Below are 27,744 nucleotides of genomic sequence, written 5' to 3'. Positions count from 1 at the left end.
CATAATAGGTATATTTACCAGATTGTAAGCGTTGCATAAATAGCACATTTCCTGTATAATATACCACTACCTGTTGACACCTTCTTGGAACAATAAAAACACATTCACTTCACCTGCCTGTGCACTTTTACACTACTACGTACACTGTGCTGTGTAGTAAACACTGTGTTAGAAACTGTCCACAATTAGACGGATCGCGGTGTTCAACAGATCGATCAATTGATAGCTGTAAGCTGTCGCACAAATGCCTGAAGTTAGGTTCGAACGAGAATTGCGCATGAGTAACAAAACAAACGCTGCGAAATCTGACGAACCTTAAGTAGTAACAGAATCAAGTATACGAATTGGAAATGAAATATTTTTTTCAGCTTAACTACGCGAAATAAAAGATGTATAGATATAATGTATGATATTAAAATATTTACACTTTAATGAGAATATATAACAAATTGAATTTATTTTTTAGTAATAGTCAGACTATTAAAAGTAAATTGGAATTCTATAGATTTTGTAAATAACGAATAAGGGAAATCTATTTATTTAAGAGTACATGTATGCAATGTATAGGATCAAATATATTATACACTAAAACTTTTTTACGCTTCAAATAATACGTATTAAATATTTTACAAAAATTATTTTGTAACTTACTTTATTCGCTATTTGTATATATATACAAATTCATGAAAAGGTGTTTTAAATAGACGACACGAGGAATAGGAAGAAATACAATAAAAATGGCTTTACTTAATAAGTTGTAGTACTATAGTTGTTGAGTGTTTGGTTGGAAATGAACCCAATAGTATCTTCGGGGTATGGCTAGCTACAAAGAAAACAGCTACATCTATATCTTGAAAATGATATAATCGATAGGATTATACGTGAAATTCCTGAAAAGCAAGTATATTGTATGTAATATGGATTAACTCCAATTGGATTAATAGAAAGCTAAATAGTGTACTAAAATTTCTCTTGTATGAAAGAATAAGGAAATTTACTTCTTGACCGTTTTATAGTATTAGAAAGGATATTTATAACGAAATATTTTAGTTCTTTCCATATGTACGTATATATATTATTTGAATACATTTAATAAAATATATTAGATAATGTCATTTCTTAATGATTTTATTCTACGTATTGGGCATAAAATTCGACGTACGATAAAAGAAAATTTAAGCTTTCGCGTAATATTCACAATTGATATCCATACCGCGAAATGTTCTATTCTTATCACAACGTTTCTCATGATTAGGATTTTCCCGACAAAGTTCGCACCCATAGATTGGTTCCTGTGATTGTTGTGGGCGGCGGTTTGCCGAGCCAGGTGGCGGTATTATTTATCATCGCAACAACAATATTTACAAGGATTCCATAAATAATATTTTTCTTGTGAATATTCCTGTGTTTATATTTTTAAAAACTGGCACAATAATAACTAAACGAAAATTAAACTATGATTTAAAAGAGAAAGAAAAAAAAGAGGAACGATACTAAAGAAAAAGTTTCATTTACATAAGTTTACATTTATTGTGAGACAAGGCATTATTAGAATGCTTATAACTACGGAGCATACGCATTAACACTTTACCGACCGATAGCCTGTCAATCGGCTTTTTGTCGCCGACACTTACCAACCGATAGCCGATTAATCGGTTTTTGTCGCCGACACTTACCGACCGATAGCCTATTAATCGGCTTTTTATTGCTGACAATCTTTCTCATTATTTGAACAGTAATTTGTTATTTAGTACTAAGATACCTTGCTCAGTTGCGTCAGTTGCGTTGATTTATAAGCTCCAACAGTTTTATACCAATTTGAAAAACTTACCGTTCGCGATGAACGAAAAGAATGGTATTGGAAAGTCTAAACCGAAACAGAGCCGGCACCAGAGAGAATCGGCGCTTGAGCTGCCGGTCGAACGTGCGTATGCCGTTGAACCGCTAGCGGTCAGTAAAGTGTTAATTATCACATTACTATGATATTGCTATTATGACACTACTGTCCTTAGAGTTTGGGTTCGTTAACAGAACCGCAGAATAGTGAAAGTATCATATCATTTTCCTTTCCAACATTCATAGTTTTTATGATATAATAAAAGAAAGGCTTATCAATTTTCATCCTCGCCCTGTAAGGAGCACACTTGAAATCCATCATGGGATCTGGAACAGAATTATGCCAAACTTTTATACTAATAAACCAAACTATTATATATTAATATATTATTGCACATTAATTAAAAACATATTATAGAAACATAATTCGTGTTACGTCGCGTAACACTCTACCTAGCCCAGGCCACACACCGCGGGCAATATGGTAACCAGATATCTTCGGATACTCACTGCGTACCCTCAACAGTCTCAAGTGCCTTCCATAAATCTCATAGATTTCCTAGTCGAGGTCCTTCAAACCGAACAAACGTCTATTTTCGAAGAATTTCTAAAGACTATTGTCTACCACGATTGGACAAGGGAAAGTTAGTTTTTCTCACGTATGATGCAACTTTCCTCCCACTAACCACTTTCTCTTGAGGACTGTTAAGACCCTTCGTTTAACCAATTAACAACGAAGCCTATTTCCCTCACTCTCTTAACTAAAATCGTCACCAACAAATCCGATGGTCCCGTGCGCTGGACACACCCATCTTTAGCTTTCCTCCGACACAGCATCGTCTCCCAAGACAGTACTAATTTTACATCCTTCGAACGGTCAACATCCTTTAACCGGGTATACACACCCGTAGATCAGTCACTCATTCATCTCGTACATACGCACCAGCGTAACTGCCTTCGTTACAAGTTGTTGGAATAAACGGTGAAATATAACTTACTCTACTGTGTCATATTCATTTAACCACCTCTGTTATCTTAACCGAAACAGGGGAACGACTACTTCGCGGCGTCGATTCACCGAATCGTAGCGAGAATTTACGCCTCTCGCTGACGCGTTTTCCTCGCGACCGCGTCTCTCCGCGAACGGTCGTAACAATTTGTAAGGAACAACAAGAGAGCAACAGGAACGATGTGAAGAAAATATTTTCACGTTCGCTACCGGTTGAAATAAATAATAAGAAACTTCTTGTCATATTACATTACTTTTTGAATATTTTCATACCTAGTACTTGCACAAAGTGATATTCTGCTTAATTTACACGTAAACTCCATAACATAGCATGTTTATTCACTTACTATAAACAACGGCAACTTCACTTCCTTCTTCATTCACTTCAATGTATGCCTTTTGTATAACATCACTGATATGCAAATTTTCACCATCAGCAATCTCAGAAAAATCAGCAGTAGTAAACGCATCAGTCAAACCCATCTACATAGAATAGCAATTAAAATATAGAAAATAGTTATCTGTAAATGAATTACACTTTATATATATACCTCTTTTAAAACATCATTGAGTTCAAGCATACTTTCCACCTTGAACTTTGGTAACCATAATGCCGTTTCTTCCTCATATCCTTGACTTAGAATGTTCGTTAAATTTGTACTTTGTAATCTTTTCTCAACATCAGACAAACCATCAATTTCATTCGGAAGAATTATGATCATACTCAATTCGTCACCCTAGAAAATTTAATTGCTTCTTTTCGTATTTCGAAAAGTTTTATAAGGCAGCACCTTCTTTTTATACATTAGTGCCTTTTCCTTCTAAACTTACCTTGTATGGTATTTCAATGAATCTAGCATTTAAATCTGCAAGTCTTCCAAGTTTATATTTACCATGTCTATACATTGTAGGAACATTTTTTACTTCAACTTTACTAGTATGAAATGGCATGTCCTTAGTCGATTTAGGATCGAACTTATCTTTCCATTGGCCTTTAAAATATATTGCATTGACAAGTACTAACCTTGTCGTGTCATCTAGCATTTCTGTTTTGCAAAAAACATTCATAACAACATAAAACTTTATAGTATGATTGACCATATTGAAGTTAAAATGCATTCAATCTAAATTTTCTATAGTCTTTACATCGTAATGAGTAAAATAAACATATACAAACCAGCACTTATAAGCTCTTTAATGAGATTATTTGTATTTTGTTCGACCCAACTATTAATAATATTTGCAGCTTCTTTATTTTGAGCAAAGTTTACCAATTGAGAAGCAGAGCGGAAATAAACTTCAGTTAAATTTTTGTAACTTGGTTTCAAATTTAAACTTGCTGTTACGAAGACTTTATTTGCAATAACCAGTTTATTGTCTTTAAAACTCTATATTAAAACAGTTAAAAAATATCATACAGCGTAAAATAATACATTTGTTATTTTACATTAATAAATTTACAATTTAAACTATACGTTAAAATAATAAAAGCAGAAGGATGTGAGAGATACCTACGTTGAGATTATCAATAAGTGACTGATAACCAGATGTGGCAAGACTCTCTGATGTTGGCAGATGAAGTACGTTTCTAAACTGGGCTTCTGTGTTTCCACGAGCTCCACAAGCAGCCATAGCAAGAACAACACTTGCACTTAAAGGGGACATTATAAGGTTGCCAGGATTGTATTGTACCACAGTCTGAAAACAATTTGCATCTCTATAATTTATTCATCTTCGATCATTTGCAGGATGCATAAGCATTTCATAAACAGTATTTAGAATAAATTTTAAATTTCACTATTTTACCTTGAAAAATGAAGAACCAAATTGATCTGCACCTTCCAAAACGGAGCGCAGTGCTTCAACATTTTTCTCTGCTTCTGACATTGTTATTAGAGCAAGAACCACCAACCAGAAACTTCTTATTACTAAAACAATTTAGTAACAAATTGTTGTTAAAAACTGGCAAAGTAGATTGTATTATAAATCTTAATAATATGTCTCTTGCTACGTAAATTTTGAAGATTGTGCAAAATAGGTATGAGCTTTTTTAAACACATCTGGCGCATAGCTTGTACGCTTCCTTATCACCATACCCTTGCTTTCAAAAAGAACTTCTCAAATATCATGTCTGTTCCTGAATAATTCCCAGTTATGTGAATATTTAGACTGACCTCTTATCGTCCGCGTAAGGAGGTTTGCTCGCGTGCAGGGATATTTTGGTCGACTTTAATTAGCAATAACTAAAGAACTTAGCCAAAAACACAATTTTTTTATTCACGATTTTCGTCTTATTTCGGCTGCAGGAGTCACCTCCTAAATTTTTGGAAACCTGCAGCCGAACAACCTGTATACAGCTTTTTCGCAGTGAATTATCTAGTATACACCCAACAAAAATATCAATAAAAAAACAGTAAGTTTTTAATTAATATCATTAAAAAATATACTATAAAAGGCATAAACTAGTAAAAGATTAACATTATTACTTGGAAGTATAATTGCACCGTAAAAATGTTACAGCCAATAAATCGAAGAGATAATCAATCGGGTCTTGAGACTTAAAGACAACATTATTCACACAGTAGATATCTCGGAAATAACAATAAAGTGTCGTTTAGAAATACGTATTTCTGATACACACTAGACTCCTTCGCTTGTTGTCCTTTGATATAAAAATAAAAGTGACGAAGATTGAATGTATATAAGGAAAATGATTACTTGAAGAGGAAGGTTTAAATGAGGATTAATTGATTTCATTGACTATCGAAGAGAGATTATATATAGTTTAAAGAGTACTCGACTTACGCATTTATCAGTAGTAGTACTGCAGATTTGTAAGCTTTTTTTGTTACGTAAGGAGGCAACATAACCGTTTGATAACAACATTTTAAAAGGAAGTTCAAACATTTTAAAAGTGACCGTGACCTCTCTAGTGGTATCTTCTTTCTGTCTCTCATCACGGAAATTATTATTACATACTTGTCATTTGATGAAATATGTTATGAACATATAAATATGTATAATTCATATACACATGATATCAAAAAATGTATCTGACTCAATGAAATAAAAACATAAATAATCCATAACAGGTATGTTTACCAAATTGTAAGCATTGCACAAATGGCACATTTCCCGTATAATATACCTGTTGACACCTTCTTTAAAGAATAAAAATACATTCGCTTCATCTGTGCATACTTGCACTACTGCGTACGCTGTGCTGGGTACGTGTGTATATGGGCACTGTGTTAGAAACTGCCCACAATTCCATGAATCGTAGTGTTCGACAGGTCAATTAATTCATAGTTGCAGTTTGAAGCGCTAATGCTTGAAGTGAGGTTCGATTGACACTTGCGCATGAGTAATAAAATAAACGCTGAGAAATTTGACGAACTTTAAGTAGTAATAGAAAGAAGCATTGGAGTTGGAAATAAAATATTTTTTCCAGCTTAACTACGAGAAATAAAAAATGTATAGATATAATATATGATATTAAGATAATTATGCTTTATAAAATATTTTCGTCATTACGTAACAAATTGAATTTATTTTTTAGTAATAGTCAGACTACTAAAAGTAAATTGCAATTCTATAGATTATTTAACAAAATTATTTTGTAATTTATTTGATTCGCTATTCGTATATACTTACAAAAAAGTGTTTTAAATAGGCGAGATGAGAAATAAAGAAAAATTTAATAAAAATGGCTTTACCTAATAAACTGTGGTACTGTAGTTGTTGAGTGCCTGGTTGGAAATGATCCCAAATAGTATCCTCTGGGTCTTGCTAGCTACAAAGAAAATAGTTACATCTATATGTCGAAAATGAGGTAATCGATAAGATTATTCGTGAAATTCTTGAAACAAAAGTGTATTGTGTGTAATATGGATTAATTTTACCAAATGGATTAATGGAACGGTAAATGGTGTACAAAAATTTCTCTTGTGAGAAAGGAGGAAGAAATTTACTTCTTGATTGCTTTAGAGTATTAAAGAAGATATTTATAATGAAACATTTTAGATCTTTCTATGTACACATATATGTATTATTTAAATACGTTTAATCAAATACAATAGGTGACGTCAATTCTTTGATTCTATTTTTATCAAAACATTCCTCATGATTAGGATTTTCGTGACAAAGTTCGCACCCATAGGTTAGTTACCGTGATCGTTGTGGGCGGCGGTTTGGCGGGCTAGGTGGTGGCTTTGGTTTATCATCGCAACAGCATGGTCTACAAGGATCCCATAAATAATATTTTTCTTGTGAATATTCTTGCGTTTGTATTTTAAAAAAGTGGCGCAAAAATAATTATACGATAATTAAACTATGATTTAAAAGGTACGAAAGAAAGGAAAAGAAAGAGGGACATTGTTAAAAAAAAAGTTTCCTATTATAGAAAATATTTTTGATCATATAAAAATAATAAATATTAATAAATTCCCCCATTCTCGGTTTTAAGTTATTAAAGGTATATGCAGTATCTCTTTATATCATCTTTATCTATAAATATCTTTATGTGTCTATTATATACTGTTGACGAAGGAGTACAATAATGCAAATTTAAGGTGAATGCAATACATTTATTGTGAGACAAGGTATTATTAAAATGCTTATAACTACGGAGCAAACGAATTAATTATTACATTACTATGATATTGCAATTATGACATTACTGTCCTTAGACTTTGGGTAAAATATTGGCGCAATAATGATTAAACGAAAATTAAACTATGATTTAAAGGGTACGAGAGAAAGGTACGTAAACAGAACCGCAGAATAATGTTTTTAAGGATCATCAACCTGTCCACTGAATACCTTTACGATGTCTTGATAGTCTCTTTGGTTTTGATAAACAGCATAATAGAACGGCCGATCAATTTTCATTGGAGTCATACTGGGAAACTTGTCAACTGTAATTATTATTCCTGGAACAAATTTTATATAAGCTTCTTCGTTGAAAATGACAACGTGAGTTCGTGCTCGCCATCCATATGCAGAAGCGTTAGTTATAAGAAATAGTAACTAGAGGATGATCCTAGTTACAATCGATAGATTTAATCGATAGGCTTAAGATGCCTTTTTTGTTTTTATCCCTAGTTTTTGTAAGCGCGTTTTGGCTCAGAACAGTGTGATAGATTTATCCATTCAATAAAATAATAACTATTCTGATCTTACCTCTGAGTATAGAAATAACAACATTTTTTAATACCGTTTTTGTAAATGTACAGATCGAACTGAATCTCTACAATTTCTAGGATATCCTAATGTACCATAGAAGAAACGATTCTGCATAACTTTTTCCTATACATGTAACCGCCGCACAGTGTTAGTTTCCGAGACAAAGGCTGTCGGTACCGGTGATTAATTCTGCATATGATTGTGTGTTCGTGGCAGCATATGCATCAGTATTGTGGCCGGCAGCATTACGACGACCGGATAAAATAACATCTGAGACCAACTTACTGCTTGACTCTTTTTTATAATTAAAACGATTTTGGTTAGAAGTCATATAATCTTCCAACTTATATGATAGACTTCCAACCTTCACATGTAATCCCACGTACTTCAATTTTATCAGTATATGGATCGATCAAATTCATCAACTTCATAAAATAGAAATTAAAAAATAAGAAATAGTTGTCTTTACATGAGTTACACTATATATATATATATATATATAGTGTAATATATATATATATATATATCTCCGCTGCAACCTCATTCTCTTTAAATTTACTTTGCACCTTAAACTTTGGTGTATATTTCCATGACTTACAATGTTGCTTAAACTTATATTTTCCTATTTTTTCTCAACATCGGACAAACCTTCAACTTCGTTTGGAAGAATTATAAACATACTGAAATCTGGATGCTACAAGATTTATTTGCTTCTTTTGCATTTCACGAAGTTTTACAAAGAAGCAGCTTCTTTTTACACATTATTGACTTTTTCTTCTAAATTTACCTCGTATGGTATTACAACGAATCTAGCATTTAAATCTGCAAGTGCTTCATATATGTAATTACCTCCTACATACATTGTAGGAACATTTTTTACTTTGACTTTACTAATATGAAATGGCATATCGCTAGTCGACTTAGGGTCGAACTTATTTTTTCATTCGCATGTGAAATATACTGCATGGACTATGAATATCATTGTCGTGTAATCTAGAATTTCTGTTTACAAAAAACATTAATAACAACATAAAACTACATAGTATGATTGGCCGTATTGAAGTTAGAAAGCATTCAATCTAAATTTTCTATAGTATTGTCTTTACATCGTAATGAATAAAATAAACATATACAAAAACAGTTATAAGCTCTTTAATCAGATTATTTGTATTTTGTTTGAACCAATTATTAATAATATTTGCAACTTCTTTATTTCGAGCAAAGTTTACTAATTGGGAAACAGAATAAACATCTGTTAAATTTTTGTGACTTGATTTCAAATTTAAACTGGCTGCTACGAAAACTTTATTCGCAACAATCAATTTATTGTCTTTAACACGTTGACAATTGCGCAAAGAATAACAGAGTACTGTCGGCGTTGCAGCCGTGAAAAAACATCGAAGCCTATGACTATGCTCTTGCAAGTGGGAGACGTCAAGGCCTACTGGCTACTACATCATACAGGTGAATTTTTAATTTATGGCAACCTTAAGTGTTGATGCTTTCTCTCCCCACAGCGGAGGGTGACGAAGGTCAGGTGGCCATCCCAAACGTTGGAATTCCACATTTTCTCACAAATCAACATATTCCCGATTTAATAATTTAATCTGATTTAGTCAAATTTGTGGACAAAGAAATTCAGGAAAATATCAGTATATCGTATTAACCAGTATATCGCGCACGCACAATTATAACTTACCAAATGTCCAGCTGGACAAATCGTAAAGTACAAATTAAATAATAAAAAAAGAAGCAATTGTAGGCAGAATTCACTGCAGTAGGAAATGTTAATTTCTGTAACATATTCAAAAATCATCGAAAACCGTGAGATGAATGAGAGATAACAATAATTTCAGTATTCATTTTATCTATTTATTTAATTCTTCCCTTTCCGCTTCGGATGGCTTTCACCTAACAGGCTTACATCCATACATAATCTTTATTCCACGTGTTTAAGTATAAAATGTGTAACAATAAAAAGTACAAGTATAAAAATAATATATTTTAAGGACTATTAACCTGTCCATTGAATAACGTTACGATATTTTGATCTTCTGATTGACTTTTATAAATACTGTAGAAAAATGGTCGGTCGATTCTCATCATTGGCTTGAGCTGAGAAGAACTCGTAAGAAGGAAGAGTATTGCTGAAACAAATTTTATGGAAATTATTATTGTTTTAAAGAAGTTGTTTAAAAAAGGGAGAATATATAGGATTATATATAGGATTTATTTAATTTTCCGAAATGTATATATAATTTCTAGTATAAGAGCAAAATAATCCAAATTTAAAGTGAATGCAACACATTTATTGTGGAACAAGGTATTATTAGAACTTATAACTACGGAACACACGAATTAATAATCGCATTATAATTAATAATCGCATTACTATGACACTACTGTTGTTAGATTTCGGGTTCGTTTACAGAACCGCAGAATAATGGAAGATTAATATCATTTTCCTTTTCATCTTTCATAGTTTTTATGATATAATAAAAGAATGGCTGATTAATTTTGAACTCCCTTATATTACGAGCCATTTTCTTCATAATAAGCAAACCTGAAACAGAGTTATGCCGAACGTTATGTGTAAGTGTATGAATAGAGCAGAAACAGCGATATGAAGTAAACATATACACGTTCGCTACGGGAAGTCACACATGCGTACATGTTTGAAAGCACTAAGAACTACCCAAAGCTCACTGTTTCATATCTGTGACGGAATATTATCTAAATATTGATATTTGGAATATGGAAAGCCACTGTTTCCTTGAACGACTATGATGAATGTGTTAATATTGAAAGTTTATTGTAAAACATGACAATTATTAATGAAGCTGCTGCAATCTCGGATTTCAACGACATTTACAATATGTTGCAGGAATCAACATTTTGAACAACTTTTTCCTCTGCATGTTACCATCAGACTCTCTAGTTTTCGAGATGTTTACAGAAACTGTCGGTAGCGCTACAGTGAATAGTACCTATAATTATTCGTATGTACAGCGCATGCGTTAGAATTAGTTGTCAGCCATTATGCGATGGTTGGATAAACTGACACCCAATCCTATATATACTTTAAACAAACGATGAGAATCAGGATTGAGTCAGGTGTCAATTTATCCGGTCGGCAATCAATATCAACGCTTGAACTGTCACAGATGCACAATTGTAGGAAGCAAGTAGTGTGAGCGTGTAAGGGCTCCGCTTTGTGACCGACCGCGCCATTCCTGGAGTATAGAACTCATACTGGCTTCGCTGATAGATGTTCGTTAATTATCGTCTACTTTCAGGCGTCCACTGCCTGGGGAACAGCGCGCGACTAATTGTAGGAAGCAGTCACTCCAGTCGTACCGAGAGCTTTTAACAAATATCTCTGAAACTAATACTTTGCGAAAACAAGAAGTTATTTAAAACCATACTGCCGTCAACATAGTAAACAATCATCGAAATGCAATGAAGGCCGCAGCATCCTAAATAATTACCTGAAACATTCTTCGCAAACGATGTTAATAAGAAACATTTATAATATACAACAGTACAATTGTCTTAATTCGATGAAAATTGAAATTTAGGGTGCAAAGTATGTGTAAAAAACAAAATTGCAGAACTTTTAATCGTTTCTACGATGTTGATAATATTATGGGAAAATGAATAATAAACAGAAAATTTCAATTTTATAACTGGATTATAATAACATCGTAATTTCCAAAACAAAGTATATCTATATCTAGTGGTTCGTATATTGAAATAAGTAAAATATTAGACTAATCCCTAATTGATATTTTCCTCTATATCATTTGTCTACAAAATTAGCTGTATCAGGTAAAATTCTTAAATCGAGAATACGTTGATTTATAAGAATCAAATGGAGCATTATGTATATTAATTTCGTACCTCAAAATCGTGAAGTACAAATTATACGGATTGTGAAGCTAATTCGATGAATACCTTACCTTTTTAACTTAATGATTGCTTACTTTTTATTTGCTACTTAATTTTTTAAAAGTGCTCATACCGTAAGTCACAGACACATACACTCGCAGGCACGCACACACGATATTTTTAAAATATTTGTAAATACAGTCATATTTCATTAAGCGGAAAACCTCTATAAGAGTATAAAACTCGATAAGGCAAAGCATCCATGATTTAAAGATTTTTCGGCCTTGAAATTCGAGTCAACCAAGGGACAATTGTACTATAATATTGTAAAGAATCTTGTTTTGTAAAGTGTACAAATACACATATGTATAATGTAAGTACATAATCAGTAATGCATACAGTTAACATAATGCATTTCAACTTATAAAGCAGCAAATTAAAAAGAAGTTAATCGCGATACAAGCACGTTGCAACTAACTTTACACATCTGCAACTGATCATGCTTTTAATTAATAATTAATTAATTAATAATTAATTTCAATCCTGTCAGTGACAAGATTGAAATGATCTGTAAATAAAAACGTAATAGAATGAACATTTCCCCCAATAAATAAATGAACAATGTTGCATATGTACAATGAACGACAATATTTATTTGATTTTATAGCACTTTTTATTCTATTGAGGTAACAATAACATTACTGTAACGTTATCAATGTGAAAGTTTAGGATTCAATAATATATTCCTTAAAAATCTTTGTTCCCTGTTTAGATGATAGCATAGATGAACAGACGATTCACTGACATCTTCTCTGGAATTTCAACAATTTCTAGCTATAGTACTGTAATTAATACTAAAACAATGGCAGCAAATAACTATGCCTATAATAGCAATAAAGTGATTTATACATTTCCCCTGTAACTATATCTATATCTATATATCCTTTAATAATCCAATATACCCTAAAATTTGCAAACAATTTATACGCATTCTCAAGGTATGTACAAAGAAATAAGGTAACAGTTATTTTTTGTTCCCAGATTTGTAACAATTTTGAGGATACTATAAAAGAAAGGATGGTTAATCATCATTTGCATTATTGTCACTGAAGACTGTAATACTGCAAAGAAACCTGGAACAAATTGTATAATAATCGTAATAATTTCAATTGAACAAACGCTATTTCCAATTTTTCCTTTTACTCTTCCTATGTGGCACGACATGAATTGAACGATAATGTATTATATTATGAAGACACCATGAAGAAAAGAAAAGACAAAAGATTTGTACATGACCTATGAATAAACTCCTTACAAACAAACGCAAAAAGGAGTATTAGAGAAATTATAAATGTTGCATATCGTAGAAGTTTCTGCTTTATTATGTTTGATAATAAAAGAAGATACGAACGAAAGCTATTTTATTTCAGCATTTCAAAAATAAACAATACGTGTATACATGGAACCAAAAAAAGCACAAAAATCTGACTGTTAATTATATTATATAATTGCGAATCAAGGTTTAGTTAGCAGTCCCTTGAAGATCCAAATTGGCAAATCAACGTTATAATGTTGAATTGCAAAATAAAAAGGTCTATCAATTTTGAAGACTAAAGTTGGATGTGAAACTCCGATATAAGAAAGAAAGATATAAAACCTAAGAAGGACAAATATTATACATGAATAAATGCTATAAATATACACTGATATTGCCAATGCCAATATACACGTCCCGATGTTATTTTTCTTGTAACAACAAAAAGTAGTGATATGTATAGACCAGAGAATGAATGCAAACATTATTTGGACAAATGTAAAACTAAATTCTGAATTTACTTAACACGGATCATATATATCAGAAGTAATTTACACGCTGGGAAGTGAATTTTTTAAATTAGTCGAAATGATATTGTTTTTTGCAATTTTGCTTTAAATGAACATAAAATTTCGATATTAGAACATCTGTCGTATAAAATAAGAAGCAACGATTGAACTTGATAAACTTTTGGAAATGGTTCGAATTTGTTTCACATGCGCAGCAGTGCAGGAAGATCTAGAATATATAGATTAAGGTTTGCATTTTTACTCCATGAAAGCAAAGTCAAGCCATGAAACCAAAAAGTAGCGGAATCATCTAATGTATTTCTGACTTATTCATAAATTTAAGATTTATTTAATAAAAAAAGGTACTTGATGAAGAAATAGAAAGCGAATGCAGCTTATTCATAAAAGATAATATTATAATTTGTCATACTAATTTGAGAACCAATGTTTTATAGGATAGAAAATTAGAACGTTATCAATAAAAGTGAAGCAAGAGCTGCTAGAAAATCAATAAATCCATCTACTCGAAACAAATGTGAGAACAAAAATTTGAAATGTAGAGTATTTGCATCATTTGTTGTTAGCATTTATTTCTTAATAATTTCACTGCTTGGAAGGTTGTTTCTAAATTGAAACAGTTGAACTTACGATCGTCCCTCAACAACTAAAACGTATTATGGAGTATTGCTCAAAATTATATTGGAAAATTGATTTATCTTGGTAAATTTTGGAACATTCTAATAGATTGTTAACGCGTTAGTGAGATGTAATAACCGAAAAATATAATTTCAACATCAAAGGTACGAACTTATGCATCTTTGAAAATGAAAAAAAAAACGATATAAACAATTATATACATTATAAATAACACATGATATAATACATAAGTAAGTCTAATTTGGTAAGTTTTATACCAATGTTTCAAAAGTGGTTTTTAAATATACAGAATGTTCCACGAAATAAAATGTTCCAGCGACACATTGCATAGAGTACGATTGTTTTTTGGAGGTGAAGATAATATCAATTCTATTCTTTTAAATAGAGTCATGTGTCTTTTGTACAGTAGTTTATATATTTTTTAAATACTGCACATAGATATTGAAATGTTTTCATTAGAAAAAAAAAGAAACAAAATATACAAAATATAAAGAAAACTATAATAAGCAGGCATGAAGATATAATAAATATTACATTACAAGCTGTTATAAGAAAGAAAATAATATGTTAATAAAGTATGCGATAGCGTGATAGCAATATGTTGCATTTATCAAATACTCGACATTTAAATTAATGCAATAAGAACAGAGTACAGCATAGTAAAAAAATGAATCAAATTTTCTGAAGACAAGACAAAATCCTTATGTATTGTGTCTTGATTGCTTTGCATATTAAATTGTAAAAATAAATAAGGAGCAATTTAATAGTTAAAGGAAGCAAGTTAAATTTAAATATGTTACAAGGAACTAAATATAATAAAGTGATAGAACCATAAAGTAGAGATGAAAATTTTTAATAAAATACAAATTATATTGTTAACAATAAGTTAAATTCATGATACACATAAAATAGGAAAGTCTTATTTCTTCTTCCATATATATGCTTCATAGTGTTATACATGATCTTTTAATGGCATTGCGCGATTTCCTTTGATCAAATAATGTTAATATAGTGTATTTTAAGATGTGATATGAATGAGGACAACTTTCTCCACGTATAAACACTCATCTATTTAAATCAGTCGATCCAGTCAAGAAACTTGTTATGTTAATTGTTAATTATGTAAATTGGCAGAGATTGGCAGAACAATCCACGATATGGTGTATGCTGTTAATCCCTAATTTCTTGTTTAATAACGTAAAAAAGTGGGAAAGACGTAGAGATCCATTATACAGTGTAAAGTCGATATATTATCTATTTAATTTTCAAGGTAAAGAACGAAATTACGATATAGATACGATATTCATTAAGAACAAAATCACATTGTCGTATTTAACGATCGACAGGAATGGTCGATCGACGTGGAACTCAATGGGCTTCGGCGGTGACCAAATGCTCGAAAGAGGCCTTACACTGAGACCTGCCACAAGTAATTAATAGTGAATTATTCATTTGAGCCACAAGCTCGAACTAAATAGAGGAAGAATTGGATCACTACAATGTGCTATGTTATTATATCAAAATTAAGGTATGCGAAATGATATTATTGGAAAACCATTAAACTCATAATATAGAAGATTTTGCTATATTAGAGTGAATGTGAAGAAAGGAAAAAGAGCGAAGAAATTGATAGTACGTATAATTCTTGACAAGAATAGACGAGTAATTGACTGAAATAAAAACATATAACATAATCAAGGAAATCACGCAGTTGTCTCGCAGTCAATAACGCGGCCTTTGAAGAGAACTACGTTGTCATCCCGTGATGTAATTGCATAAAAGAATGGTCCATTTACTCGAAACTCTTCTAGGGAAGGAGACAAGAAGAGCGCAATCTCCATTTCTGTCGAAAAAAATTGTATACTATTATCAATTAGAAGAAAAACATTTCAACCAAATTCGTTTCCACTAGATTCGTCCATCTTCCTCCCTCTTTTTCTATTTTCGATTTATGTGATTTTGTTAATAATTATAATAGTTATGATTCATGATTAATATAATTATCATCTAATTAAGGGGACAATGTAAGTATAATTAGATGAATATTTATTGCAGACTCAGCTGTACTAAGGTACACATACTACATCCTTGAAATCCAACATTATTAAAAACTTGCATTTTGAAAAACACTTCTAATATATAGTCAGAATAAATTATTTATTGACAATATAAATAGTTCGCTTAATATGTAGTCAATATATACTTAGCTTCTTTACTGATAATATCTCCATATTACTTTTCACTAAATGATTAAGATATTGTATAAAATAAACTATTACGAAACATAAACATGTGAAAACACATAATAACAGACTATTAAATATTAATGCAAAGAATTGTACATTTAGAAATAATAGGAAGCATGCTGTTTCATGCAGGAAACCAAACATGAGGAAACATTTTGAACTATTGTGTACACGCATAAACATGTTATAGTTATATAATTTTTGATATAATAGATTTAAACTTATGCAGAGAAAATAAATACATATACGCATATTTACATAGCTTGCAAAAAATTAGGAAGAACATACATGCAAATTTTTATTAATTAGACTGAAATATTAAAATATGAAATAATAATACTAATAAACATTCTCTCCAAACTACTCAAAAGCTCAAAAGAATCATAAATTAAGCAAAAATTGAAACCAAGCAAAATACTGTTATTTTATGTGATAAATTTATGTGTTTTTGTATACTTATCATGTAATATATCATATATAATAACATGATATTGTTATAATATTAACTGTATTACTTTAATTTTTTCAGTTCTTCTATTTTTATTCATATGTCACTTTTATATTTCCAAATTACTCAACGCCTCTCAATAGTAAATATTATTATTGACATAAATAAATTTAGTATCTTTTGAAAAGATACTGAAAATGTTTGGTTCGTTAGTACAAAGTGCAGCTCTCTGTGGGATGGAAATCTGGAGGCAACAGGGAGATGGAAGGATAGATTGAATCCAAAGAAAATGTATGAAATGAATCTTAGGCTTAGGTAGAAACATATTATTATATAATAATGGAGAAATACAAAATGTAGAACTGCACATCAGGACAATGAGAAAGGCTTTAAATTATAAAGAATGGGTAAGAGAGTCAGAAAACAAGATAGTGGTAGAATGTAGAGAAGAAAAGAAGTAAGAAGGAGAAGAAGAGGAAGAACAAAAGGAGAGGAGGAACAAAAAGCAAAGAGAAAACTGAGAAGGAATATAAAGAGATAGTTTGAAAAGTGATGAAGAAGGCTATATACAAGGAGAGAAGGAAGGCAATGGAGGATAACAGATTCCAAGTACAACAAAAAATACATTGGACTGGTGTAGAGAAAAAGGAGATGGAGAAAGGCAGAGGAGTAAATTTATACAGGGGCAGAGGAGAAAATTCAGAGCCAAAGATAATCAAAGAAGATTTTTGTTTTCATCTTCTTTTTTTAGTTTGCTAAGGATATTACACTATCGCCTTGTAGAAAATATGATTAGATATAAAATTAGTCTAAGTAATCATTAGACAACTAGATATCATCCTCTAACCAAGAAGCCAGAGCAGTAAGAAATAAATAAAAAAATAATTTTTGTATAATATTACATTATTTTTTTAATATTTTCATATCTACTATCTGCGCAAAGTGATATCTTATGTAATTTAAATATAAACTGCATAACATAGAATGTTTATTCACTTACCAGTTGCAGCAGCAGCTTCGCTTCCTTCTTCATTTACTTCAATGTATGCCTTTTGTATAACATCACTGACATACAAAGTTTCATCAGCAATCCCAGAAAAATTAGCACGAGCAGTAAATGCATCAGTCAATCCCATCTACACAAAATAAGAATTAAAATACAAGAAATAGTTTTCTGTACATGAATTACACTTTATATATATATACCTTTTTTAAGACATTATTAAGTTGAAGCTTACTTTCCACCTTGAACTTTGGTAACCATAATTCTATTTCCTGCTCATACCCTTGACTTAAAATGTTCGTTAAACTTGTATTTTGTAATTTTTTCTCAACATCAGACAAACCATCAATTTCATTCGGAAGAATTATGATCATACTCAATTCGTCACCCTAGAAGATTTATTTGCTTGTATTTCACAAAGTTTTACACAGAAGCAGCTTCCTTTTATACATTACTAACTTTTTCTTCAAAACTTACCTTATATGGTATTACAACAAATTTAGCATCTAAATCTGGAAGCACTCCATATCTATAATTACCTTTCCTATACATTGTGGGAACATTTTTTACTTCAACTTTACTAGTATGAAATGCCATATCGCTAGTCAACTTAGGGTCGAACTTATCTTTCCATTGGCCTTTAAAATATACTGCATTGACAAGTACTAATTTAGTCAAGTCATTTAGCATATCTGTTTACAAAAAAACATTGATAATAACATAAAACGACATAATGTGGTTAGAAATACTGAAGCTAGAATGCATTCAATCAAAAATTTCTATAGTATTTTCTTTATACTTTAATAAATAAAATAAACATATACAAACCAGCACTTATAAGCTCTTTAATGAGATTATTTGTATTTTGTTCGACCCAACTATTAATAATATTTGCAGCTTCCTTATTTTGAGCAAAGTTTACCAATTGAGAAGCAGAGCGGAAGTAAACTTCAGTTAAATCTTTATAACTTGGTTTCAAATTTAAACTTGCTGCTAAGAAGGCTTTATTTGCAACAGCCAATTTATTGTCTTTCACATTCTACATTAAAACATGAAAAAAATATTATATAGCATAGAATAATGCATTTGTTATTTATATTGATAAATTTACAATTTATACTATACATTAAATTAATAAAAGCAAAAGGTTGAGAGAGATACCTACATTGAGATTATCAATAAGTGACTGATAACCAGATGTGGCAAGACTCTGTGATGTTGGTAGATGAAGTACATTTCTAAACTGGGCTTCTGTGTTTCCACGAGCTCCATAAGCAGCCATAGCAAGAACAATACCTGCACTTAGAGGAGACGTAATAAGGTTGCCAGGATTATCTTGTACCACAGTCTGAAAACCATTTGCATCTCTATAACTTATTCATCTTCGATCATTTGCAAGATAAATAAGCAGTTCATAAGTAGTATTTGGAATAAATTTTAAAGTGCACTATTTTACCTGGAAAAATGAAGAACTAAATTGATTTGCACCTTCCACGACGGAACGCAGTGCTTCAACATTTTTCTCTGCCTTTGACATTGTTATTAGAGCAAGAGCCACCAACCAGATACTTCTTATTACTAACAAAAATTTAGTAAAAAATTGTTATTAAAAACTGACAAAATAGATATGAAATTTGATATATGTATTACATATAATATTATTTTATATAATATTATTATCTTTACATATAAGATATATGTATATATATTATATGTAAAAATTAGGAACTTTATGATTAAGTATCGTTTTAAATAATTTTGAACATTAAAAATTAAATTTACTATCAATCAATACATATATTACATGAAATAATAAATGACTTCTTCAAAGTTCTAGAACTTAACACCAATTAGAATTTAACGAAAATATTCTATAAATTTAAAAATATTTTTAATACATTTTAATATATTGTATGATTTCATACAGATAATCTGTATATTATTTTGAACATTATCAGTAATCATTATCAAATACCAAACATTTCTTAATACAGTAATATCCGAAACCTAACTTATGAGCCGTTTAAAGCAAAAGCGGTGTAATTCAATCTTTCGTCTCTTAGGTTTAACAACACATCTCGAGAGCGTAACCTTCATTGTCTTTTGTGCACAAGAGATGTAAGTATATCTTCATTAGTTTTTCGATGGATAACAGAATAACTGAGAATCGCCTATCCAGTCCCTTACAGAATTCTTACTTTATCTCTCATTATTCAGGAATCAATTTTTAATAATAATTAATGTACAAACATTGTGTAAGTTATGCAAATACCTGTAATTTTAAGTTCAAGATACTTATAAAATTCAAGGTTTTACTACTCAAGGTTTTACTAAATCATAAATAAAAGGTTAATTATATTATAGTTAACATATTTATAGTGTGCATATTTGCTATTTTCTTTGTAATCTTTACAATTCTTTATTTCTTTCGACTAACAGCAACTTTTACAAAAATTTACAAAGATCACCTTGTAAACTAACCCTTCTAATTTTTCAGAAAAGCTCAAGTCGTTTGTTTCAATTTCAAAAAAAGTTATTCCGTTTCAAACGAGGTTCGAATATTAATAACTTCGTATGCGAATTGGATACGTATAAATTTACACCTCATGTTTCTTGTCTGATACAACCATATACCATTAATTACGTAAATTAACTCATAATATATACATTGTTTTAAATGAAGTAAACAATATTAATTGCTCATTGTAATAGGCTTAGATTAAATTAAACAAGACAAAAAAGATACTATATTGTTAAAAAATTATTAATTTAAGTGTTAATTACTTATTAATTATTTATATTATTTATAGTATTTTATCATTATTAAATATTCGGAGTATCCGCTGATAAAAATAAGCATATAAAAAATACTAAATTCAATTATGACAGCTTCTCGCGTGTCATACACTATACATACATGACATATATAGAGACGAAGATAATGTTTTCCGTAAATCTCACCGGGGAAAACCCATTAATTACATACGTGAATATGCATTGCAATAGACTTATTATTTTCAACGCGACTAATAATACCATGCAAACGCAATGGAAATAATGATTTAACAATAATTAATATCACATTTACTACATTGCGCAGTCACAGTAATCAATATTATCATATGATATCGTACTATCGCTGTCAACGGTATTTATCGATGGACAAATTGCTTTTGTTTCGTAACACATTTTATGAATGTGACAAATATAATTGTTTTTCTAACGTAACAATTACGATTATCTTGATTTTATGTAAATTTTACAATTGTTAACGTAGATTATTATGTAAATATTTTTTAAGCATATTTGTAAATATTTGTATAATAAATATTTATACATTAAGTTAATACTTTATATTTTACTATTTCAGCAATATACTTTTGTAATTCTGATGGTTTTACGTCTGAGATATTTCTGAATAACGTATGTGGTTATATACGTTAAAATTACAAATATGTAGATAATTATGAGTAAGAATGCTAGTTACCGTGTCAATAGATATTAAATATCTCTTCGTTGAAATATCTATTACACTAAGATTTACGAAGTTACTAAAAGTAGATATAGGATACATGCCTCGAGATCAATTTAACCAATCTAGATACGAATAAAACATAATGTGCCTTATTACAATAATTTATCTTGTGACATATTTAATAACAGATTTTCTCAAATGAGAAAGAAACGCCACGATATTCGTATCGTCACCGAATGTGTGCGTTTTTCATCACTTTGAAACTTGATTACAGCAATCAGTATCGTATAATTATAAATAACTATATTATCGGTCAAAGAAACAGAAATTCCATGAAAAATGCAAATTTTATACGCATAAAATTCAACTGTTGTTACTTATATTAATATTTTAATTAATTTCATTTTCCAATTCAGTTAACTGAAACGTTATTTTTAAAATATCATGTAAGTAACCCTACATCAAGTTGATTAGTTTTCCTTAATACTTAACTATTTATGTATAAAAATGATGTATATAAATAAATATAATTACTTGTAAGATGAAACGATGAAAGGATATTCGTTCAAAAATTTCTTACTTACATGTAACATATACTCATAAAATTCTATACTCTTCCTATTCAAATACGTAATACGGAACGTAATACGGATTAGAAAATGGTATCAAACATAATGGACCTACACTTCGTTCATTATTCACTTATACAGCGGTTAATGACAGTGTTCGAACGACCTCTAAAATAAAATAACTTTTTAAAAATTTAACCAAATGACTTGAATTTTTGTTAGATGTTAGAAGAATTGGTTTAATACACGACATATAAAAAAATTTAATAAAAATTGCAATTATTGGAATAAATAAAAAATAGTAAATATCTTGAGGAAAGTAATAAAAGACACTTCTTACAATATTTTTATCTATGCCTGTAATGAGAATTCAAACAATATGTTTCATACATTTATGTCAATTATACATATGTGTATGTACATGCTAGTGTGTATGTACATGAAAATTCCATCGAAATCGATTGATGCAGAAACAAGCGACAAACGTTGAAAGATGCAAGAATTTTTAAATTTACTTCAGTTATACGCCGAAAGTCGTGAAGAACTACGATTTTCATCATTTTTTTACCACTTGTAATTCACAGCAACGTTAATCAATTTTGATGAAATTTTCAGCATGTATGTAACTGGCATAAATCTACATAACTGACATAAATGTATTATTTACATATATTTTATTACAAATTCAGATAAAGAAATCCTAAAAAGTGACTTATTTTCTTCGCGATTTCGATCAGTTGTAATTTTTTCACAACTTTTTTATATATCATCTAGCAAACCAATTCTTCTAATTTCTAGACAAAATTTCTGCTTTTATTCTGCTTTAAAGAATTTTCGAACATTTTCTTAAGTCACTACATATTATTGTCACACATATACAGTTTTTACGCAATGAAAAGTTTAGCAGCCTATACCCAACAAAAACATCGATAAAATACAATAAGTTCTTATTTAATATCATTAAAAAATATGCTATAAAAGACATAAACTAGTAAAAGATTATTATTTAGAAGTATTATTGCACCGTAAAAATATTAAGGCTAAAAGGTCGGAGAGATCATCAGTCTAGTCGTAAGACTTAAAGACATCTTTCTCGTACAATAGAAATCTCGAAAATAACAACGAAGTATCTTTTTGAAGTACGTATTTCTGACACACATTAAACTCGTTTGCTTGTTGTAATAACATCCATTGCTGTGAAAGTAGTATCACGAAGATTGATTAATTATACATAAAGAAAGTAATTACTTGGAGAGGGAGGTTTAAATGATTATTAATCGATTTGCATTAACTACCGAACAGAAATTGTGCATACTCGGCTTAATCCGGGGCGAGATCCGCGATAACCTACCTTCTCAAATACACATATATAAATTTACTTACATATACGCATAGTTGAGATCCACTCGTTTTACCGGTTAAACCTCTTCTAAAGTTAAACGCAGACTGCAAGAAGAATCGTCTGAACGAATATAAAAGCACGATTAACAACCTCAGGGAAATCCTGGCAGTGGGCAGAGCGAACCTACCAAGGATCGGTAACGAACGAACAGCCAATCACGATGTACGCATTCGATTGTCCGTAGAATCGTACAGATTAAACAAACATGAATTTTAAATCTTATTTGTATTCTCGACTCTATATCCCAGATGGACTTGATGTTACAAACATAAACAGGGCAATGATATTTCGACTAATATTATCAGAAAAAGTACTGTTAATATAAATATTTACATATATCTATTATATGCTTCCTCTGTAGCTAGTAAATTTACGCATATTCTGTTTGTTCATTCGAATAATTTTCAAAAATGTGAAGTTGATTTATTTAAAAGTTATTTGTGTAAAAGTTCTAAATTTCTTCTTTTATTTTATTCGCTCTTCTATAAAATAATTCTAATAGTCCCAATTCTACGAAGGATACAACGACGTTTTAGGATTTTTTACCAGCGATTTATTTCGATCGATGTTTACATTAGTTGCGAGACCTACGTATGAATTGAGAGATATGGATAAACCTGATTAGAATTCCATACGCTCTACCAGTAAACAGATGACTGAAATATTCTAAGAATAATATGTATGTGTAGATTCTCCTAAATGTGCTAATGGAAAATATATAAAGATAGGCACGTAATATTGTTATTAGTCTACAATAATAGATTATGAATATCGTGTTTCGAAATTCTTCATTTAAGTAATTAAAGTACAAAATATTAATTTTCTATTTTGTTATAAATCTAAGCAAATTAAATTATAAAGAAAGTAAAACTTTTTTTTTTACTACATGTTCCTATTTTAATGAACGAGGGAAGGCTTAAAATTATCACTTAGACCTAAAGAGTACTTGACTTATGCATTTATCAGTAGTAATACTTCAGATTTGTAAGCCTCTTTTTGTTATGTAAAGGGACAACATAATCGTTTGATAACAACATTTTAAAAGGAATATTATCTGAAGCATTCAAAGAATAAAGAAAATATCTTAGTAAGAAAAAGTGACCTTGGCCTCTTTAATGATATCTACTTTCTATCTCGCATCACGGAAATTAGTATTACATATTTGTCGTTTGATGAAACATGTTATGAATATATTAATACGTATGATTCATATACATATACATATGCTGTCAAAAACTTTATCTGATTCAATGAAATAAAAACGTAAATAATCCATAATAGGTAAACTTACCGAATTATAAGCGTTACACAAAAAGCAAATTTCCCGCGTAATTTATTATAACTGTTAGCACCTTTCTTACGATATTATAACTATATTCGTTTCGCTTGTGCGCAATTACCTTACTATAGGTAACGTGCTAGAAACTCTCCACAATTAGATGGATCGCTGCCGCACAAGTGCCTGAGGTTAGGTTCGAATGAGAATTGGGCATGAGTCATAAAATAAGCGCTGGGAAATTTGACGAACCTTAAATAGTAATAGAATCAAGCATACGAATTGGAAATGAAATATTTTTTTCAGCTTAACTACGTGAAATAAAAAATGTATAGATATAATATATGATATTAAAATAATTACTCTGTATAAAATATTTTCGTCATCGTTACAATGAGAATATGTAACAAATTGAATTTATTTTTTAGTAATAGTCACACTATTAAAAGTATATTGGAATTCTATAGATTTTATAAATAACGAAAAAGAGAAATATATTTATCTAAAAGTACATCTATACAATGTATAGGATCAAATATATTATACACTAAAACTATTTCACGTTTCACATAATACGCACTATATATTTTTAAAAAATTGTTTTGTAACTTACTTTATTCGCTATTTGTATATATCTATGAAAGAGCGTTTTAAATAGACGACACGAGAAATAGGAAGAAATATAATAAAAATGGCTTTACTTAATGAACTGTAGTACTATAGTTGTTGAGTGTTTGGTTGAAAATGAACCCAATAGTATCTTCGGGGTGTGGCTAGCTACAAAGAAAACAGCTTCATCTATATCTTGAAAATGATATAATCGATAAGATTATACGTGAAATTCCTGAAACGTAAGTGTATTGTACGTAATATGGATTAACTCCAATTGGATTAATAAAAAGCTAAATAGTGTACTAAAATTTCTCTTGTATGAAAGAAGAAGGAAATTTACTTCTTGACCATTTTATAGTATTAGAAAGGATATTTATAACGAAATATTTTAGTTCTTTCTATATGTACGTATATATATTATTTGATTAAAATCATTTGATGAAAATATAATAAGTGACGTCACTTCTTGATAATTTCATTCTACATATAGAGCATATAAACCGACATATAGTAAAAAAAAATTTTATGCTTTCTCGAAATATTCACGATTGATATCTATACCGCGAAATGCTCTATTCTTATCACAACATTTCTCATGATTAGGATTTTTCTGACAAAGTTCGCAACCACAGATTGTTTCCCGTGATCGTTGTGGGCGGCGGTTTGGCGGGCAAGGTGGTGGCTTTGGTTTATCATCGCAACAGCATGGTCTACAAGGATCCTATAAATAATATTTTTCTTATGAATATTTCTATATTTGTATTTAAAAAACTGGCGCAATAATAATTAAATGAAAATTAAGATATGATTTAAAAGGTACGAAAAAAAGAAAGAAAAGAGGAGCGGTACTAAACAAAAAATGATTCATTTTATGGAAAATACCTTTGATCATGTAAAAATAATAAATATTAATAAGCTCCCCCTTTCTCATTTTTAAATTATTAAAGATATATGCAATATATGTTTACATTATCTTTATCTATCTATCAATCTATATATATATATATATCTATATATCTATATCTATATCTATATATATATATATATATATATATATATAGAAGTCGCGAAAAAAGAAGTCGAAAATATAGAATAAAAACTTTTCGTTTGAGGTTTTGTTTTCGAGAAAATCGATTTTGAATTTTCGCTCGATACGCGTGTGGTACGTTATAACGGATCTCACTGTAGATCGTTGTCTCGATGGAAAAATTAAAAAAAAAAATTTTTTTTTTAATTTCTTTTATTCTATATTTTCGACTTCTTTTTTCGCGTAGAATCGCCCCCTTTCCGCTTGTACCACCAGTTACCAACCACCCTGCATATATAAAATTTAAATATTTAGAATGAAGTTGACTTGTTGTAAAAATACCTGCATCTTAATATAACAAAAAGATTTAACATCGGGGCAAATATCACTAGGACTTTGATACGGCAATTTTTTTGAAAACGAGGGATCTACACCATCTTTTGTATCTTCATCTGATAATTTCATTCCCTTACTGAGTTCTTCGTCCGGCTTTTTCTTTTTCTTTTTCGGGGGACATGCTGATTTAAACTCCGTGGAAGTCCAAAATACTCCACTATTTACTAACCAAATAACAAATTATATGTTAAATGATAAATTATCTACGAGACAATTAAAAGAAATTTCATATTATCATTATAGGACTACAAAATATTTACTAGAGTCACAAAATTTATTCCATACACTTCTGCAGGGTTCATCATTGGTCATAACTTACTAGAATTTTTAAATCTTTTAAAATATGCTATATTAATGGCTTCTACAACACAAAGAAAATTTTGAGGTTAATTTTAGCAATTCATTCTTAAATAGGAATAATCAAAATTAAGAATAATTTCATATCGATACGGCTACGTATATGATATATTCGATCTTCAATCGTTTTGTTTTCAATCACAGATAAGTGTATCTTTGTCTGTGCTTATATATATTTTAGAAAAAAATGTTACGTAGTATTTATTTCAATAATTAAACCACATTAATATATAAATCTTACAGATGTAATTTTTCCTTAAATGTACGCAATTTCTTATACGTAATTGCCCTAATAATAAGTGGTTTAAATTTTAAATTAAGAGTGGGAAGAAATTATTTACTAATTTGTCGCCCCCTAGTGGTATAAAAGGAAGATCCACTTTGTCGACAGTAAATGGTATGAAAATAACCAAACTTTTATTTAAAGCTATTTGTGTAAAGTACAAAAATTATTAAATTGTGTTCTATTTAAATGATTATATAGCTAATTATAAATTTAGATTAAGAAGAAATTATTTCGACGAGTTTTTATTCA

At 30.0% G+C, this 27,744-nt stretch overlaps 3 protein-coding genes and 2 long non-coding RNA genes across 12 annotated transcripts in view; 2 read left to right on the top strand and 3 right to left on the bottom strand.

Annotated features, from left to right (window-relative positions):
* Nucleotides 1-23,717, bottom strand: part of LOC100749284 (antichymotrypsin-2) — a 30,587-nt gene extending 6,870 nt beyond the window's left edge. The window contains exons 1-9 of one of the 7 annotated variants that reach the window (XM_012382985.3): nucleotides 23,523-23,717; nucleotides 19,552-19,673; nucleotides 19,261-19,443; nucleotides 18,924-19,134; nucleotides 18,573-18,787; nucleotides 18,299-18,484; nucleotides 18,093-18,228; nucleotides 10,014-10,176; nucleotides 9,880-9,976 (exon numbers count right to left, since the gene is read on the bottom strand). In XM_012382985.3, the coding sequence (XP_012238408.1) occupies nucleotides 10,034-10,176; nucleotides 18,093-18,228; nucleotides 18,299-18,484; nucleotides 18,573-18,787; nucleotides 18,924-19,134; nucleotides 19,261-19,443; nucleotides 19,552-19,673; nucleotides 23,523-23,532 (1,206 nt within the window). In that variant the 5' untranslated portion in view covers nucleotides 23,533-23,717 and the 3' untranslated portion in view covers nucleotides 9,880-9,976; nucleotides 10,014-10,033. Of the gene's footprint in view, nucleotides 1-7,751; nucleotides 7,777-9,879; nucleotides 9,977-10,010; nucleotides 10,177-10,316; nucleotides 10,593-15,635; nucleotides 15,819-16,020; nucleotides 16,242-18,092; nucleotides 18,229-18,298; nucleotides 18,485-18,572; nucleotides 18,788-18,923; nucleotides 19,135-19,260; nucleotides 19,444-19,551; nucleotides 19,674-23,522 lie in introns of those variants that run through there. The other 6 variants (XM_024366253.2, XM_033319699.1, XM_003487842.4 and 3 more) reach the window with 6 other exon arrangements.
* LOC100748088 lies at nucleotides 19-27,557 on the bottom strand. Of its 2 annotated transcripts, XM_033319707.1 has the most exons (5): nucleotides 27,451-27,557; nucleotides 27,113-27,213; nucleotides 26,799-27,016; nucleotides 25,431-26,150; nucleotides 19-226 (listed from the first exon to the last, which is right to left on the bottom strand). In XM_033319707.1, the coding sequence occupies exons 2-4, from the start codon at nucleotides 27,162-27,164 to the stop codon at nucleotides 25,953-25,955; spliced, it is 468 nt and encodes a 155-aa protein (XP_033175598.1). In that variant the 5' UTR covers nucleotides 27,165-27,213; nucleotides 27,451-27,557; the 3' UTR covers nucleotides 19-226; nucleotides 25,431-25,952. The 2 variants fall into 2 exon arrangements, with proteins under 2 accessions (XP_033175598.1, XP_012238418.1); XM_012382995.3 differs by lacking the exon at nucleotides 27,451-27,557 and having other exon boundaries at nucleotides 27,113-27,349.
* Nucleotides 1,495-16,910, bottom strand: LOC100742421 (antichymotrypsin-2-like). The gene is made up of 9 exons (XM_024366254.2): nucleotides 16,887-16,910; nucleotides 4,652-4,773; nucleotides 4,361-4,543; nucleotides 4,023-4,233; nucleotides 3,677-3,891; nucleotides 3,397-3,582; nucleotides 3,193-3,328; nucleotides 1,688-2,163; nucleotides 1,495-1,602 (listed from the first exon to the last, which is right to left on the bottom strand). The coding sequence occupies exons 1-8, from the start codon at nucleotides 16,894-16,896 to the stop codon at nucleotides 2,009-2,011; spliced, it is 1,218 nt and encodes a 405-aa protein (XP_024222022.1). The 5' UTR covers nucleotides 16,897-16,910; the 3' UTR covers nucleotides 1,495-1,602; nucleotides 1,688-2,008.
* LOC117151433 lies at nucleotides 5,362-26,375 on the top strand. The gene is made up of 3 exons (XR_004461352.1): nucleotides 5,362-5,575; nucleotides 23,400-23,703; nucleotides 26,033-26,375. It is a non-coding gene; the product is annotated as an uncharacterized LOC117151433 (long non-coding RNA).
* LOC112212514 lies at nucleotides 11,076-13,093 on the top strand. Its single transcript, XR_002946339.2, has 3 exons — nucleotides 11,076-11,214; nucleotides 11,372-12,915; nucleotides 12,959-13,093. It is a non-coding gene; the product is annotated as an uncharacterized LOC112212514 (long non-coding RNA).
* Nucleotides 27,558-27,744: the final 187 nt, after the last annotated feature.

Source organism: Bombus impatiens, unplaced genomic scaffold (assembly GCF_000188095.3).
Source record: "Bombus impatiens unplaced genomic scaffold, BIMP_2.2 scf_0203, whole genome shotgun sequence".
NCBI classification, from domain to species: domain Eukaryota; kingdom Metazoa; phylum Arthropoda; class Insecta; order Hymenoptera; family Apidae; genus Bombus; species Bombus impatiens.
The sequence above is the reverse complement of the archived record's forward strand: the minus strand, read 5'-3'. Positions and strand labels throughout refer to the sequence as shown.

What these genes read in the sequence shown, in the direction of transcription:
- LOC100742421 (XM_024366254.2), bottom strand. An exon ending in TAAAGAGCTTATAAGTGCTG is followed by an intron (nt 3,892 to 4,022) that starts GTTTGTATATGT and finishes TTTGCAAAACAG; the next exon opens with AAATGCTAGATGACACGACA. An exon ending in TCAATGATGTTTTAAAAGAG is followed by an intron (nt 3,329 to 3,396) that starts GTATATATATAA and finishes TATTCTATGTAG; the next exon opens with ATGGGTTTGACTGATGCGTT.
- LOC100748088 (XM_033319707.1), bottom strand. Translation starts at nt 27,164, where the DNA reads ATGACCAATGATGAACCCTGCAGAAGTGTATGGAATAAATTTTGTGAC. An exon ending in GAATAAATTTTGTGACTCTA is followed by an intron (nt 27,017 to 27,112) that starts GTAAATATTTTG and finishes TTATTTGGTTAG; the next exon opens with TAAATAGTGGAGTATTTTGG. An exon ending in TTTGTTATATTAAGATGCAG is followed by an intron (nt 26,151 to 26,798) that starts GTATTTTTACAA and finishes TATTATTTATAG; the next exon opens with GATCCTTGTAGACCATGCTG.